At 39.9% G+C, this 15,113-nt stretch overlaps 1 protein-coding gene across 5 annotated transcripts in view; it reads right to left on the minus strand.

Annotated features, from left to right (window-relative positions):
• ARVCF (ARVCF delta catenin family member) overlaps positions 1 to 15,113 on the minus strand; it is a 293,995-nt gene that overhangs the window by 60,608 nt on the left and 218,274 nt on the right. For all 5 annotated transcript variants that reach the window (XM_075168019.1, XM_075168018.1, XM_075168016.1 and 2 more), the window contains one exon: positions 7,454 to 7,637. In XM_075168019.1, coding sequence (XP_075024120.1) covers positions 7,454 to 7,637 — 184 coding nt within the window. The remainder of the gene's footprint in view (positions 1 to 7,453; positions 7,638 to 15,113) is intronic.

Raw genomic sequence — 15,113 nt, forward strand, 5'->3', positions numbered from 1 at the left:
TAATTTATTTATATTACAAGCTAAACATCAGGAACTGTCAGGAGGAACCCTAACAGCTCCTTACCAGCACGAATTAAACGCTCTGCTCATCATATAAGCCCCAGGACAGCCATATGCTGCGATCCTGCACAGTATCAGTAAGCTAATTAAGAAACTGCCTTCACTCACTCCTCTCCATGGTGTGGGTTTTCAATTTGTTTTTTTTTTCCAGTCTGGGTTGGGCAGATAAGCTTTTCCCTTTTCTGTGCTGCTTGCTGCCTCCAAAGTGAAGATTCACAGGCAAATTTCTGTTCAGTTTTTATCTCTTTCTAAAACTATTCCTTGCTGAAAGTCCAGTTCAAAAGTACCTGTTGCACAACAAAACACTAACAGTGTGGTTAGCTCCAGTTTCTGGAGCAGCAATCTCCCAAAGGCTGAACCCAGTATGAAAACAAGACGAGTGCACCAGCCTCCAAGCACAGTGGGTGGGTGGACAGGACATGGCAGCACCCACCTCATCTCCTCTGGGTGGGCAGGGAAGCGCTAAGCTTTGAAAGAAGTCCCATCCAGGCCTTCTTGCTTAAACAACTGCCTTACAAAAGCATACAAAAGGACTACTTGAACTATGACAGGGGAGCACACCAGTTGAGAGGAAAAGTCAACCAAATGACTTTGTCAAAGAATCCTTTTTGGAGTTGGGGAGAAATGTAGCTGCTGCAAGGAGGGCTCTGTACTAATGCTAGACTCGTGAAGCTCAATTACTAATTTGCTGCTGATGAAAAAGAGAAAATAAAAGCCAGCACAGTATCTTCTCTGTCCTGCCATGCTTCAATGAGCAAAGTTCCCTGGACACCCAGGGCAGCTCGGCAGGCAGCTTGGCTGGCAGCACTGTAACAGCATCACCTGAGCTTCGCCTCCAGTGCCCTGCTCTTCACTAGACAGCGCTTCCAGGTCAAAGATTTGCACTTAAGTGCCTTCTTACTTCAGTCAGTTGGAGATGAAGGCTGCCTCAAGTATATGAGAGTGCAGGTAGGACAACTATTATGTGACTGTCACCACACACTATGATCATGCCTTCAGGAATTAAAGACGGATAGAGCTTGAAGGTAATTCACTTCGAAAGCTCTAATTCCCAAGCACTTTTCTTCAGAGAAAAGCCATACATTAATCATTAATAAGAAAGGAGGGCATAAGCACCTGGCTGTGACAGCCTTTCTTCCTTTCCTCAAATTCAGCATGCAGAGATGGGAAGAAAAAATGGACACACCAGTAGCACCGAGACACTCATACAGTCGTTTCCAGGCTGCAAAGAGAGAAAACTTTTCTGCCAAAACAAGACCACAGATTCTGTTTGACAAACCTTCGTTACCTCCATGTGCCTCACAGACGCACACACTCCTGCTACAAACAATGTGTGCTGTAGGTGTTTGCATGCATAGATAAATTCACAAGTGTATAAAAGACATTAGGACTCGAGGAACGAGTCCATTACCATTAAACAGTGTTACATGTGACTGAAGCAGTGTAAGCTACATTAAGGTACATTCATGTACCTTAATGCTCTCTGTCCTCCTCAGAAAAAGGCTTAAAACATTCTTATACAGAAAGTCTATTTGGCACATCCTAAGTATTAATGATTTACCATCAAGCTCCTCCAGTTCTCTTTCCTCTGAAATACATAAAAGTAACAGAAGCCTGCAGATACTTATACATCATTTCTCACCCTTGTGGAGTATGTTTTTGGCTCTGAATCTACCGAGTCCTTATCTCATGTCCTCAAACATCCTATCTCACACTTTCCTAATTCTTAGGTTTTGATTCCGTGGGACCGAACTCTTAATTTATACCTACAGGAGGTGCTTATTCCCAGTTGTTGTCTCTAGGACCAACCACTTCACAATCCTTGGACTACTGGTATTACCAACTTCACGGGAAGGTAAGGACAGAGGTGCCAATCCCACGTTAAAGACAGGAAAGTGAAGATCAGTGACTGAAGTCCAGATCCACTCAGGCACTTAGGAGCCTGAATCTCACCAAAAACAGGAGGAGATCGGGCTATTAAAAATTATGACCACAAAAAGGTTTATACCATTAATCTTGCCTGTAATTATGTCAGAATAGTAGCAGAATAGCAGTTAAATCCATACTTCTCAAGTCTCTTGTTACAGCTCTAGCCATCAGGTTGTCCCTTCTCTTCTCAGGAGCCGATGCTGGACAAGCTGTTATGTGCAATTTTGATCTGAAGAATGCATGTTTTTAGTGGAAGTCAAGTGGGTGCAGTTTGTTTGTGTTTGTACACCCACGGCCAGGTCTCTGAACCCTGAGGCTATTCGTGAATGCGAATTTCTGTGTACTTGGAGAATTGACAAGAAATGCTGCAACTACAGATGGTACCCTGGAAAAAGGAGCACTTTGCATCTGTTTGCTATGCAAATTAATTCATTTAACATTTGTTGACAGCAGGTCAGTTTAGCACAGGAATGAGGCTAGAAAGTTGGCAATTTAGGAACGAAGTTCTACTCTGTCCTCTTAGAAGTGAAAAAATCCAAGGGAGAATTAAAAGTAATTAGGCAGAAAACAGCAATTAAGCCCAGAATGAATGTCATTTTTAAACCATTAAAATCCTTGCTGCTTCCAAAGAACTGGGAATCATAGTGGACATCTACACAGAAACCAAAAAAGATAATGTGACTGCAGCAGTGCTCTCTGACCCACAGATGTGGCACTTCCCCCCTAAAGCAGAGAAGCACCTTAGGAGAAACCTGGAGACACAGCGAAGGTCTCCGGCACTGCCTGGGTGCGTGTGAGCTAGCCTTAGCCCCGTCAATCCCGCAAGCGATTCAACTTGTACTCTTCTCCTAAAGCACCTTAATGTCTAGGTCAAAGTTGTAGGAAGGATCACGAAATGGCCTTGTTAAGATGCACCAAATCATTACATTATTTAAACTGGAGGAGAGTACTATTTAAAAATGAATGCTTTTGGATTGCAAATCCCAGAAGGGATTTAGGGGCTTAAAGAAAGACAGTAACTAGAAGAGACATTCTCCACATACCTAAAAGAATAAAATACAATACGAAGACATGAAACTTGTACTCCAAATGAAATAAAGGAACATCTGTACATATTTAATGATTCTCCTAGCAAATGTCTTCCTTACTTCTTCCCCTGTCCTACTTTTCCACAACCAAAAATCCACTTAATTTCAATAAATCAATCTTTGCCTTGTTTTTTACTGTTCCTTTCCAGATTTCCACCATACCTATTTCTCTCAACAGGTTCAACAGAATATAAGAATACCTTTATTTTATAAAATCACACCCAAGGTAGCATCTATCACAAGACTCATGACCATTTTAAGTAGTAAAATTATTAAGGACCTTGCAGATCCATCCATCCATCATATTGGGTCTGCCCCTATTAACAAAACACGGCAACAGAAGAGGAAACATCTTTTTCCTGATCTCAGGACAAGAATAGAGACAAAATTATCATCACCTGCACTAGTTTCTGAAAACTTCAGTCTTTCTTGGTAAAGATTACAGAAAAAGCATGCAATAAATTTCATTACCAGATCATAGTTTGCAAATTGGCTGTGCTGCCAAGTCTTTGTTTTGCAAAGGGGAATAAAAGATTCCCTAAACATTTGTTTGAAGAGAGTTTTTGGCAAGTCAAGGACAGAGTGGGATGGCATACAGAACCCACATTTCATGTTCCAGATGATATCAGGATTCAAAAAATCCCCTACAATAGCCATAGTCATGGGAGAAGGCTTGACTTTAGAAGGACACCTTAAAAAAACACTGGTCTCCAAAGTCAATATTAACCTTAAGCAGTTGCTTTTTCTTCCCTTGATTCTTACTGGCTATGTATACATTGTCAGTTAGCTATGGTAGTTTGGTATGGACATCACTAAGTATCACAGGTAATCCCAGAGTTATTTAACTTATGGCAAAACAGATAATATTTGAATGGCATTCTTGATGACAGCAAACTTTGCACCGTTTCTCTGATTTCCAGCTTATAAATGACCAGGTCCAACGTTACTCAGTATCATGCACAAGACTTTCTCAAATAGCAGCTCAGACAGATCCATTCCTCAGCCCAAGTCCCTCGGCCATACAGACCAAAATCAACATCAAGCAACACATATGGCTTTTCGTTACTTTAGAAAGTGGGCAGAAATCAGGGCTACAGAAAGCCAGTAAGCTGCCTTAGCTTTGGGTAAGAGGCAAAAGAGTGCATGGACCATGGCTCTTACCCTGCAAAGTTAATTCCCAAGTAAAGCAACTCTGGTGCGGGCACAAATGTCTGGTAAGATATTGGCCCCAATTACTGACCCCTCTGCTAAAGCATCCTTCCATCCCACATGTACCTGCAGCACTACACTATCTCTGCTGCTACCACCAGATGTTAATCTACCCTTGGGCACAAGCAGTCCAAGTTGACTACTTAGGACACAATTCACCCTGCCCGACTCAGACCTGGACATACACCAGCACCTGAACACCCCAAGTGAGGAGGGAGAGATACTAACGAATTACACAAGAAAAAAAAAAGTATTGTAGACAGAATAGAACTGGAAAGGAAAATGGGATGGATCGGGATTTTACGAAGAGGTAAAGGCAAGTAAGTGTTGGTGGTTTGTTTTTTTTTAAATTACTTGTTTTCAATTATTTTGAAATAAGTGTTTCCAAGGCTCCACATTATCAAAAGAGAGACCTAGATTAAGAAGAAAGTAATGATCAGAAAGCAGTGTTAAGAAAAAAAAGCACAAATAATTAACTGACAGTTCATGCTGTGAACCACTGAGCTTGAAACAAACTCGCCCACATCTGTTGATGTTCATTAACTGAAAAAATGATACTGAATGAATGCCGTCCTGCATGCATAATGCCTATCTTCTGCTTGGATATCTAAACTGCAAGGACATCTGAAACCTCAGAAGTTCAAAGATTCTTTTAGTGGTTTTGGAAGACAACACAGCACACACCTGAGGCTCACTTCCAAAGGGGACAAAGGAGGCTGGCACACCATCAAGAGGACTAACCTCCCAATTAATTATCAAATTGGTAAACAGTTTGTAGTCTGCAATAAGCTCCATTCATGGAAAATGGAATTTCTAGGACCAGCTACTGTATCAACAAGAGAAGAGTAGGCGAAAGGGTTTTTAAACACTGACGTCTGTCAGATGGATGGCTGCAACAATTTATTCTCTGCTGCTGTTAACTATCTTGTCTTCCTGGTGCTTTTCAGGATGAGCCACAGAGGGTTTAAAAAAACAATGCAAAATTACTTCCAACAGTAGCAATGATAATTACTTTTGATATGTCCATTTTTATCCCTAGATCTGGACGTGCTCTACAAAAGGTATGTAATATCACCAACATTGTAACAAGAAGCATGATCAACTGAAAGACAGCTCGTATCTCACCTATGCCTCCATCTTTATTCTCCTGAACTCACGTTATCTCACTGCAAGAAGTAAGGATACAGCAACACGGTTCTCCCCCTCCCTGTGCAAGAGGTTGCTCTCTCCACGGCACAGCAGAGACACGGACAAGTTACCCTTTTCAGATTACCCTTCCCTGCTAACCTGCCATCACGTCTCCATTTACCTTAAGCAACTACTTTCAAGCATGACATCACCTTGCCCCACATCTGACTGAAGCTTCAAATTTTCCACAAGGAAGCACGTAGTCCCACGCGACTATGACAGCAGAGACTATAGATGAAAGGATTGAAATGCATTTCTCCCCTTCAACAACAGAAGGGGTCACCATTCACTGGCTGCTGTCCTGATGCATTTGAAGCGCATCAGGGCCACTTTTAATTTCCAAAAGTTCAAATTCTTTAACATATCTCAGTACTGCTATGCTCCACACCTCTCTTCATTAGCCTTTAAGAATATGGAATGTCCAAAGTGGCACAAGCTTTTGCATGTCCTGTAAAACCAGTACCTTACTCTAAAATTAAAAACAAAACAAAAACTAAACCCCAAACAAACAACAAACCCCCAAAGCTATCCTGGAATGTAGAAGTTCAAGTGGAACACGGCACTGCACATACTAATAAAAATTTATGATGTGGATTAGGTTAGGCTACTAATGATCAATTTATTGTCTACACTTACTGGAGAATCTCATGTTCATTCAGATAATCCTTTTATCCCCCACCATGACTAATTTCCTCTTGCAGAACACCATTAGAAAATGAGACACTAGTAGGTAAAAACCTATGATGTCTGGAGCCTACTTAAAGGACCTTAGTTTCCAGTGGGACTGCAAATAATTTCAGTAATGGGCCCTTTCAGAACACTTTTCATTACTTTCTTCATTTGTGAAGTTACTCAGGGGAATAGTTATTTCAATTTAGAGACCACAAGCCCAAGAAACAGAAATGAACCAACTTCTGAAGATGCATTAATCAGTAGAAATCCGACAGAAGTATACTTCAGAGCAACAGATGGTACAGTGCCAAATCTTTATTAGTTTTGTTCAAACTAATTGACTTCATCATAAAGCTGAAGATTCTAACAGGGTATTTCCACTACTTTATCTCAAAGAAAAGCAAAATGAAAGACTCTGTGTTTAGGGAACATTGGTTCTTTAGGTTTTTCAGACTGCATTAGGACTCCTCCTGACCCCAGCTTCTAGCATGTACCATCCTACTCTCAAGGTGCTCTCAGAAATGCAAATGCAATTTCTAACCAGAAAAGGCTCCTTTGCAAGGAATATTAGAAATAGGTTCCTAAATGGTCAGTAGTTCAGGTTCTTAACTAATTTCCCATAGGTCATTAGTCACTTCAGCTTAAAATAGGAGTGTGTCCACAAAAGCGTTTGTGGCTAAAACTGGATCCATGTTTCATGCTCAGCATAATTCCATGAAACCAGTTCCCCAGCATCTACAAAAAAAATGCCTTTTGATAGGGGAAAGCCTAAAATCAAGAAGTGAGTCACTCGAAAACACACTTTTCAAATAAATAAAACCAGCCCCATCAAGGGAAGCAGAGAAGATACTCAAAATTTGTAGAAAAAGTCCACTGATCACAGTACAACCGACAAATGAACGTGTGATTCTCAGTACATACAGCACAATTTGTATTGCAAAATGCCTGTTGTGTGTTGTTTTTTTTTTTTTTGTTTTTTTTTTTTTACTTAGCTTGGCAGTTAACCTTACCCTGGGTCACTCCCCATTGTATTCTACACCTCCCTGTACAGATCCACTCCCCCCAACCTGGATAAATGACCTACTCTTCACACCGACCCCACCTGACAGACCTACACTGACAAGCCTGCAACAAGAGAGTCCGTGGCAGGCAAATACCTCCAAGCATTGCTATTGTGGCCACCGAAATAGGGGTAAGTCTGCAAAAATGAAAGATATATGATACTTTATTTCAAATCAAAATAATTTTAACAATATCCTAAACACAGGACATGGTGACCAGATTAATACTCCACAGTTCTGCCTTACCGTAAGCAACCAGAAGTGTTCTTGAAGACAGTTGTCCACTCAGCATCGCGAGGCTTAGAGTCCTCATTCGGCTCACTCTCCCAACCTGAATGGGGTATAATCACCTCATTGGTAAGTGTCTGCAGACCATGGTTGATGATGACCATCTTCAGGGGCTCATAAGAGGACAAGTTCCACAGGGTGCCTGCAGGAGAAACAGTGATTATTAAATAGCAAGAGAATAATAACTACTTAAAATTTCTAGATTAAATAGAATTACTAGATTCACAGAGAATCGCTAGAAGGTTAAATCATAAAACTACATGAAAAGGCGAAACCACTTGATGAGATGCCAGACTAGCACATAGCTTAGGGAAAATTCCACAGTCGCTGCAACAGAAGCATTTCCAAAAGCATGGAAGCACTTTCATCAAGACATGGATATTGTTGAAGTCATCAAGTCCCACAACAGAGTACATAAATGTGATGTGCTATTGAAGATAAATAGGATTTTTCTGCTATATACAAATTTTGTTACGCTTTTAAGTCTAGCTATGCCTCAAAAAGTAAAACTTCATCCAGACAAGTATATTAAGCAAGTCTTAAAAACCGGGATGAATTTTTTCGAGGATCATTGATCTTATGCTTATCCTCTGCACAAGACAGTATTTCATTCAAGACTCCTCTCTATTATTTACTTTCACATTTTCCTGTCACAGGCAATATCTGTGTTCAAATTACCTGGTGCCACAAGCATATGATTCCTTGAAGAAGCTGAGAACCAAAACTCCTCTGTCTTTCCATTTTTACCTCAATTATGAGCCAAACTAGACAGCAGTCGAACATCAAAACAACATAACAGAAGAACAGCCTTACAACTGTGAAAATATCCAGTCTTAGATAAACAATACAACTTCCCAGCAGACCTGTATCAGTGTTCTGATAGTTATTACTGCTCATTAGGTCAGGACTAAAACAGGACATTCACTTCAGAGGCCATTTCTGCATAGGCTCAGCCTGGCAACATTTGAGAACTATCAGTAACAATGCTTGGAGGGAGCCAGATGCACACTTTTGATCTCCAAGGAAAAGTGTGAAGCCTAGCAAAATCTCAGAGAGACCAAACGGAAAAGCTAGATTGCTCAGAACACACAGGAAATCTTTCCTCAGTGGATACAATATTAACCTGCGGCTCCCTGTGTTACTACAACTGTGAACTTGCGCATATTACAGTGCAAGCTGTAGATACTCACCTCTTAGTATACACGTCTGAAGCAAAACAGAAGAACAACAAAGGTGCAAGGACCTTTTGTTTTGGTCCCTTTCAATCACTCCGAGTTTTAAAACCTACAATTTTCAAACTTTAAAAACCACTGGAAAAAGATTTTGGATCCATTACTTTTGTCGCACAGCCTAAGCAACACGTGGACTCGCTGGACCCTGCCAGTCAGCGGCAGGGAGGGCGCCCGCAGCCACGCCATGATGCCAGGCGCCGGAGAGCCGCCATGGCCACCACACCTCCTCCCACGAGCGAAGGCAGCGATCTCGCGGGAGCTCTCCCTTCACGGCTACAGGTTAGAAGTGTCAAATGCCAAAAGTCCGGTTTTAATATCCGAGTATTATCCATATAGGGTCGTGACAGGCACCAGGTCAGGACGGGAATTTTATCTCCGTTTGAGTAGTGGCTGGCACTTACACAATAACCTCAAAGGCTGATGATTAGCAGAGCCTCGGAAGTCAAATGCCTCCGTGTCTCCTGCTCAAAGTGATCTTTGCAAAATCCAGGCATCTGTTCAGACTTAGGAGACCATATTAATTAATAAAGAAACTCTGAGGCAGACAACAGAATGAACACCATGATGTTCCTTTCAGTCTTTTTCTAAAACCATACAAAAATACTGCTTTTTTGGCCTAATTCCCTTGCCATTCATAGACAACACACTGTATGAGATTTTCATAACCTACATTTTTAGCTTTCAAACAAGACTGTATAGGTGAAACAGGAATTTATTTTCTCTTTGTACCCAATACAATAAATCACCCTTTGTCACTGCAAAACACAACGGACAATAAGAAAAAAACCAAACCCAAGCAGAAAATGCTAATTGGACCCATTTTGTTGTGGAAGAAAGCCTTTACTTTTCATAACGAATTGCCTCAAAAATATATATCATACAAGAAACAAACGCAAGTCAATATTTATAAAAAAACTAAAAACTGACATACAAGCTACCCAAATAATTTGAAATAGATGTTTTTTCTTTAGTTATTGTACACCAATTCCTTAAGCACATCAGACTTTCTGATATGAAAACAATAATTACAATTAAATCCCCAAATACATTGCCGGCTCAGTACTTCAAAATGCAAATACAAAATCACAACATCCAGCACTGAACTAGATGGATAAATCCCAGGAAATTACACAGGATAATCATCTCTGGAGCAAACCTAGATTCAAACTGAGAACAGTGGGTGCAGAATACCCTGGTTCTGGAGGGTTATGTCAGGGTTCCCTCACAAGAACATAAATGGAGCATTTGGTATTTGCAGTGCTCAAAAAAACAGTATTAGGAGAAGATGGCATCAACTGAGGAACGCAGTACAGCATTCGTAAGGATCCTGCATTTCTGTTCTTTTGAAACTGCAAAATATTGCAACTGGAAACAACGTAGAGATTTAAAATCATCTGTACCTGGAAGAGCTAAGTTTTAATATCTGACAACCCTTCATATTTAAGAGCTCTTTCCTTAAATGCACATACTTCTTTTGCACCTGAAATGAGATTCTGCCTTTTCCTCTTTCCTGGAGGAGTGACATAATGTGTTATCCGTAGTGTGAAACTACAAAGGCAAATTTCACTGCTTAAGAAGAATCTGGCAGACATATACTTAAAAAGCCAAAAATACCTATAAAATTTCCAAAAGCTCTAATATTACAGGATTGTACAAAAGTTTTCCAGTGCTCAAATCTTTTGCTTGTTTTAAGACTGAGAGATTTGCGTCTAGATTTCCATACCTTCAACCCCAATGTGTGAAATAAAATCATCACCTCCGAACTCCCTCTTCCCCTATATTCTCATTCACCAGTAGTTATTTCAAGAGACTAAATGCAACTGGGATTCAATAGTATTCTAACTGGATTGCAACACCGAAAACGGCACAAACCTGCCAATCTACCACACACAAGACAGCTTTGCTGATGCTAGTAACCCCAGCCAGACCAAGAGGAGTACCGGCCCCTACAAAAGGATCTCTTGTAAATATTCATCCAGAGTTTTAAATATTCATCCAGAGTTTTAATTAAGTGGCTGACTGCAATTTATGCAATAAACCATTTAGGGCAAACACATTTTGACTGCCCCTCTCATTGAGCGGCTCCCAGACAACGGGGATTGAAGTTACACAGAATGCCTTTCCTCCACCCCCTTTGAAGAAAAAAAACCCCAACAGTTCACAAGCTTTTCAATTTCTCATCTGCCTCCCATCTCTCAAACGTTTCATAGAAAACACCGACAAACTGTGAAGAAGAATAAAAGACAATCTTACTATTAACCAAAAAAAAAAGTACAAAGCTCTTCAAATTATTCAAAAATGTCAAACCACTTAAATTTATAATGTTCCCCCTGATGGCCGCATGAGGAAAACCAGAAGAATTCCTCTGTTGAACAGCATTCAGCGAAGGAAAATGCGCAGCACTTAACAGAAGGGTAGCCCAAGATAAACAGTGTTGCGGGAATCTTGTGGTTCGAAAGGCAGAGGAAAAATTCAGCTTCGAGGTTGACTTCATTGGGAAGATATTCCACAAGAAGGGATACAGAAAATAAACAGTGACAATACATTTTTCTTATCCAAAATTGTGAAACAAAGAGGTCTAAATCCCAGCATCCTTTCAGCTCTTGAGAAAACAAATTCCATGGAAAAGACACTGATAGTGGCAGCCACAGAAACTTTAAAAAAAAAAGTGAACAAATTCAGATAAGAATGTAGGTTTTAGCAGTGTGAGAGAAAATCTGCGTTAAAAAAAAATCCCTGTAAATTTGACATCCATCTTTAAAAATCATTCCCTGTCTCTATTAGCATAACACGGTACTGATCTAGCAAGCTGGAAACACTGTTTTTAAAACTCCAAGTTTAATCAATTCAAATGAATAGCACTTAAGAGAAATCAAGTCACTAACACAACAGCATAAGGGAAACGAAGTTATCTAAATTTTCTATGCACTTTCACTACAAGTATTGGCCTTTTTGACTGCAGTGCATGAATTTTAGGACTAGGGAAAGAAGATGAACTATTGCTTTTCAGAAGATGATCACAATCATGATCTATCTTTATTTCATTCATAAATACTATTTGTATATATTATATATTTCCAACTACAACCATTACCTCTACTCTTTCAGCATGTTAAGCAGGGACAATAGCTACAAGTTTTTATTTCAAAAGTACTAATTATTGTAAAAATATATTAACAATTACTATAAGCTGTAAACATAGCTATATGATTTACATATTAAAAGTGATTAGGGCCACAGCCGTAATTTCCTAAATCTCTGCCTCCTTGGAGCTGTGGAAAGATTTCTAAAGAAATTGTGGCAGAATACATACATGCTATTATTTTCTGAAATCCAAGGGAATCTCTTCCTGCTGTGCTTGCTTACTTGCAAAAAATCCAATGTCACCAAGAAATTAGAAGCAGCAGCTGTTTAATTCTGTATCTATGGTCCATACTAAATCATTTAGCATTTGGGAAAATAAAGCGTTCTGCATTACGTTCACTGAGGACTTCTTGTTGCATGTCGGTCCTGTATGCATTTGTTTGTCCGACTTGTTTGTACCATTCTAAGTCCTGAAGATGGGAGCTGTGCTTCTTCAAGTTAAGTAGTGGTCAAGTTTAGAACCTCAACATGAGCTACTGTGTCATGACAAGAGACCTATTTCTGACAAGTTTTCTAATAGAAAACGGAAGGCGTAAGCTCATGTGTAATCAGAAAGTTCAGGACAGCATGGTACTTCAAAGAGATGCTAGTGTCTGATCAGCTGACTGGATCTTAGCACACATAAATGCCCAGAAGGTGTGAATTCTGAGCAAGCTGATCGATCTGCAAGTTTCTATTAGAGTATTAGATCAAAATATTTCCTCTGCAGAGCATTTTCAAGGTCAATCATTTTTCAATTAAAACCAGTTTGGCAACATTCAGCACGTTCTGCACCACTTAAAATCAGTGCAATGTCGTTAAAACACAAAATTACTTTCGGTGTTCTCGCAAAGAACAAAATTATTCATTAAAGCTACCAACTTCTGATTGCTTTTCAAAGAATGTAATAGAATTTTGGTCTTGCATATCTGATGGGAACATTTGCTCCACAAAAAAGCCTTATCACTCAAGATAAAACTTTTGCCGCTTTCCCAACAGATTTAATTCCTTATCAGCTTAATCCTCATTTCTCTCCGTTTCTCAAGAAAATGAGCCACTGAAAGTTCAGTAGTACAGTTCCAGACTAAAAAGGGATGCAAGGAAGAATTTTGTGAAATATTTCTCATCATAACTCCATCATGATTTACTTATGGACACTCTAAACAATTAAATAAAGCTTTTCTCAGTGCAATAGATGGGAGACATTTTGTAACTCCACACTTTAAAAAGAAAGAAAAGTGAGATCTGTGGTATTTTATGATTGTATCTTGAGTTTTGAAGGTATTTTTACATGCCTTGCATATCTTGAGGGACATCATGTTTTAGTGCTGTATGTAGATATATCAAGAACGTCTGGCAAAACAGACACGGCATTAACCCAGAGAAGGTTTTCAAATTCTGCAAAAACCAGTGCTGTCTGAAAGAAAGAAGCTACAGACTTGCTTAATCTGGCAGTAGGGTTGTATCAGCACACTCAGCCTGCTTCCAAAATTGCGTGTCAATACGTTTGTCTAACTTTGCATTCTCCAAAACCTATATTCTGGGAAGTAGTCAAGTGAACACACTTGTGACACATCAAGTCTCGCTCATTCAGCACTGAGCATCGCACATCTGATTCCTCCCTCATGCTCCCCTGCCACTGCATCTACCTCTTACGTGTTTTTAACATATTGGCATGGCTTTTTCCCCACTCCATTAACCCACTGACCAGACCCAGCTGGCGGGCCTGATTCATACTGTCCTGCACAGCTGTAGCTGCTGTGTCAGATCACCAAGTTAATGAGAGGCCACAGAGCTGTACTAAAGCCAAGGACTGACTGTCAAACTAAATGAGAACAATGCCCTTTTTTGCCAGAAAGCACCCTCTCCAGCTGCAAATAATGTGTCTCGTTGTGTGCTCCCAAGTACCTCCTGTCCTGCAGGCAGGCAGCGTCCCACACCCGGAGAAGCAAAACTTCAGGACTGGAAGTGCTCTTGAATTCGGACATCTGAATTATTTAAATTTCTTTAAATCACGTAAATCTCTTTGGAAAGCAGGATTATTTTATCATTCGTCCACATCTGGGATGACCAGCTGATGATTACTATTCAGCTTTCAAAAAGCAGCCAGTATTGAGTTAAAGAAATATTAAACCACAGAAAAGTCGAAGTGTTTATACCAAACTTGAATTTGCAGCCTGTCAAAAGAAATAAACAAGCAAACCCTGTATGCTGTTGTATTTTCTTTTTTTTTTGTTTGTTTACATTGCTGCAGAAGTCCCCAGAGATTTCACTCCAGACAGAATGAAAACCTTTCACGGCAAAGGTAGACTTTGGTTTATCACTAGGGAAAAGTACCCGGATAGGAAGTCAAGATTTCTACCACGATCACAGAATCGTGATCTGAACTTCTGAGGCTGCAAAACACGGTCCTTTTCTAGCAGCCCTGGCTGAATGCTCCCTTTGCACCTCCAGTTGGCTCTTGTTTCTCTCGGCTGACTTTTGGAGCTCATGTTTTTGAATAGACAATTCCACATTATCAGCCGAGGCTTTGAACAGTGACTGCAAGTACACCAGCATCAGTCACAGAGGCATTGCTGGAATACTCTTCTCTTCTGTATTGATGCTTGAATGTCTCACACAGGATCTGGTGATATCATTTTAGAAGTGGAATGAAATGATTCCTGGTTAGGTGGAGATTAAACGCACATCACCTGTTGCTGGACATCTGTTTAGGTTAATGCCCTCACTATTCCTGGTGTTTCTCAATAAGGGGAAATAAAGACCTTTAAATAGCAAAACCCAAAGTGGAATAAAGCCACTACATTTAATTAGCAGGAGCTACTGTCAAATAAAATGCATTTGAACTGTAAAACTAATTAATCAACTGGAAATCAAAACAATCGCCATTTAGAGTGAAAAAGGAAAACATCCAGTTTGGTTTTGCCATCTCAAAAGTGACTGATTACCACTTAGCATTATAATGATATTCCTTCAGAGTAAATTATAGACAGGCTTCTCCTTTCTTGAATCTAAAAAAATAAGTTTATTCCTTCTCAGCACTCCAGAAATGAGTTTTGAGTAAACTAAAACAGTAGATAAACGGATATTCTTTATTAAAAAAAAAAAAAAAAAATTTAAGTCAGCCATCACACTAAATGAATGCAACAAATGGAATATATATACTACCTACAGAGTTTCCATGTTAAGAGACAAAGCACAGACAGCAATCAAGCACAACCAACACGTGCTACTTAGAGGTTCTCCGACAAAACAGACAGCTC

Source organism: Calonectris borealis, chromosome 18 (assembly GCF_964195595.1).
Source record: "Calonectris borealis chromosome 18, bCalBor7.hap1.2, whole genome shotgun sequence".
Lineage (NCBI taxonomy): Eukaryota > Metazoa > Chordata > Aves > Procellariiformes > Procellariidae > Calonectris > Calonectris borealis.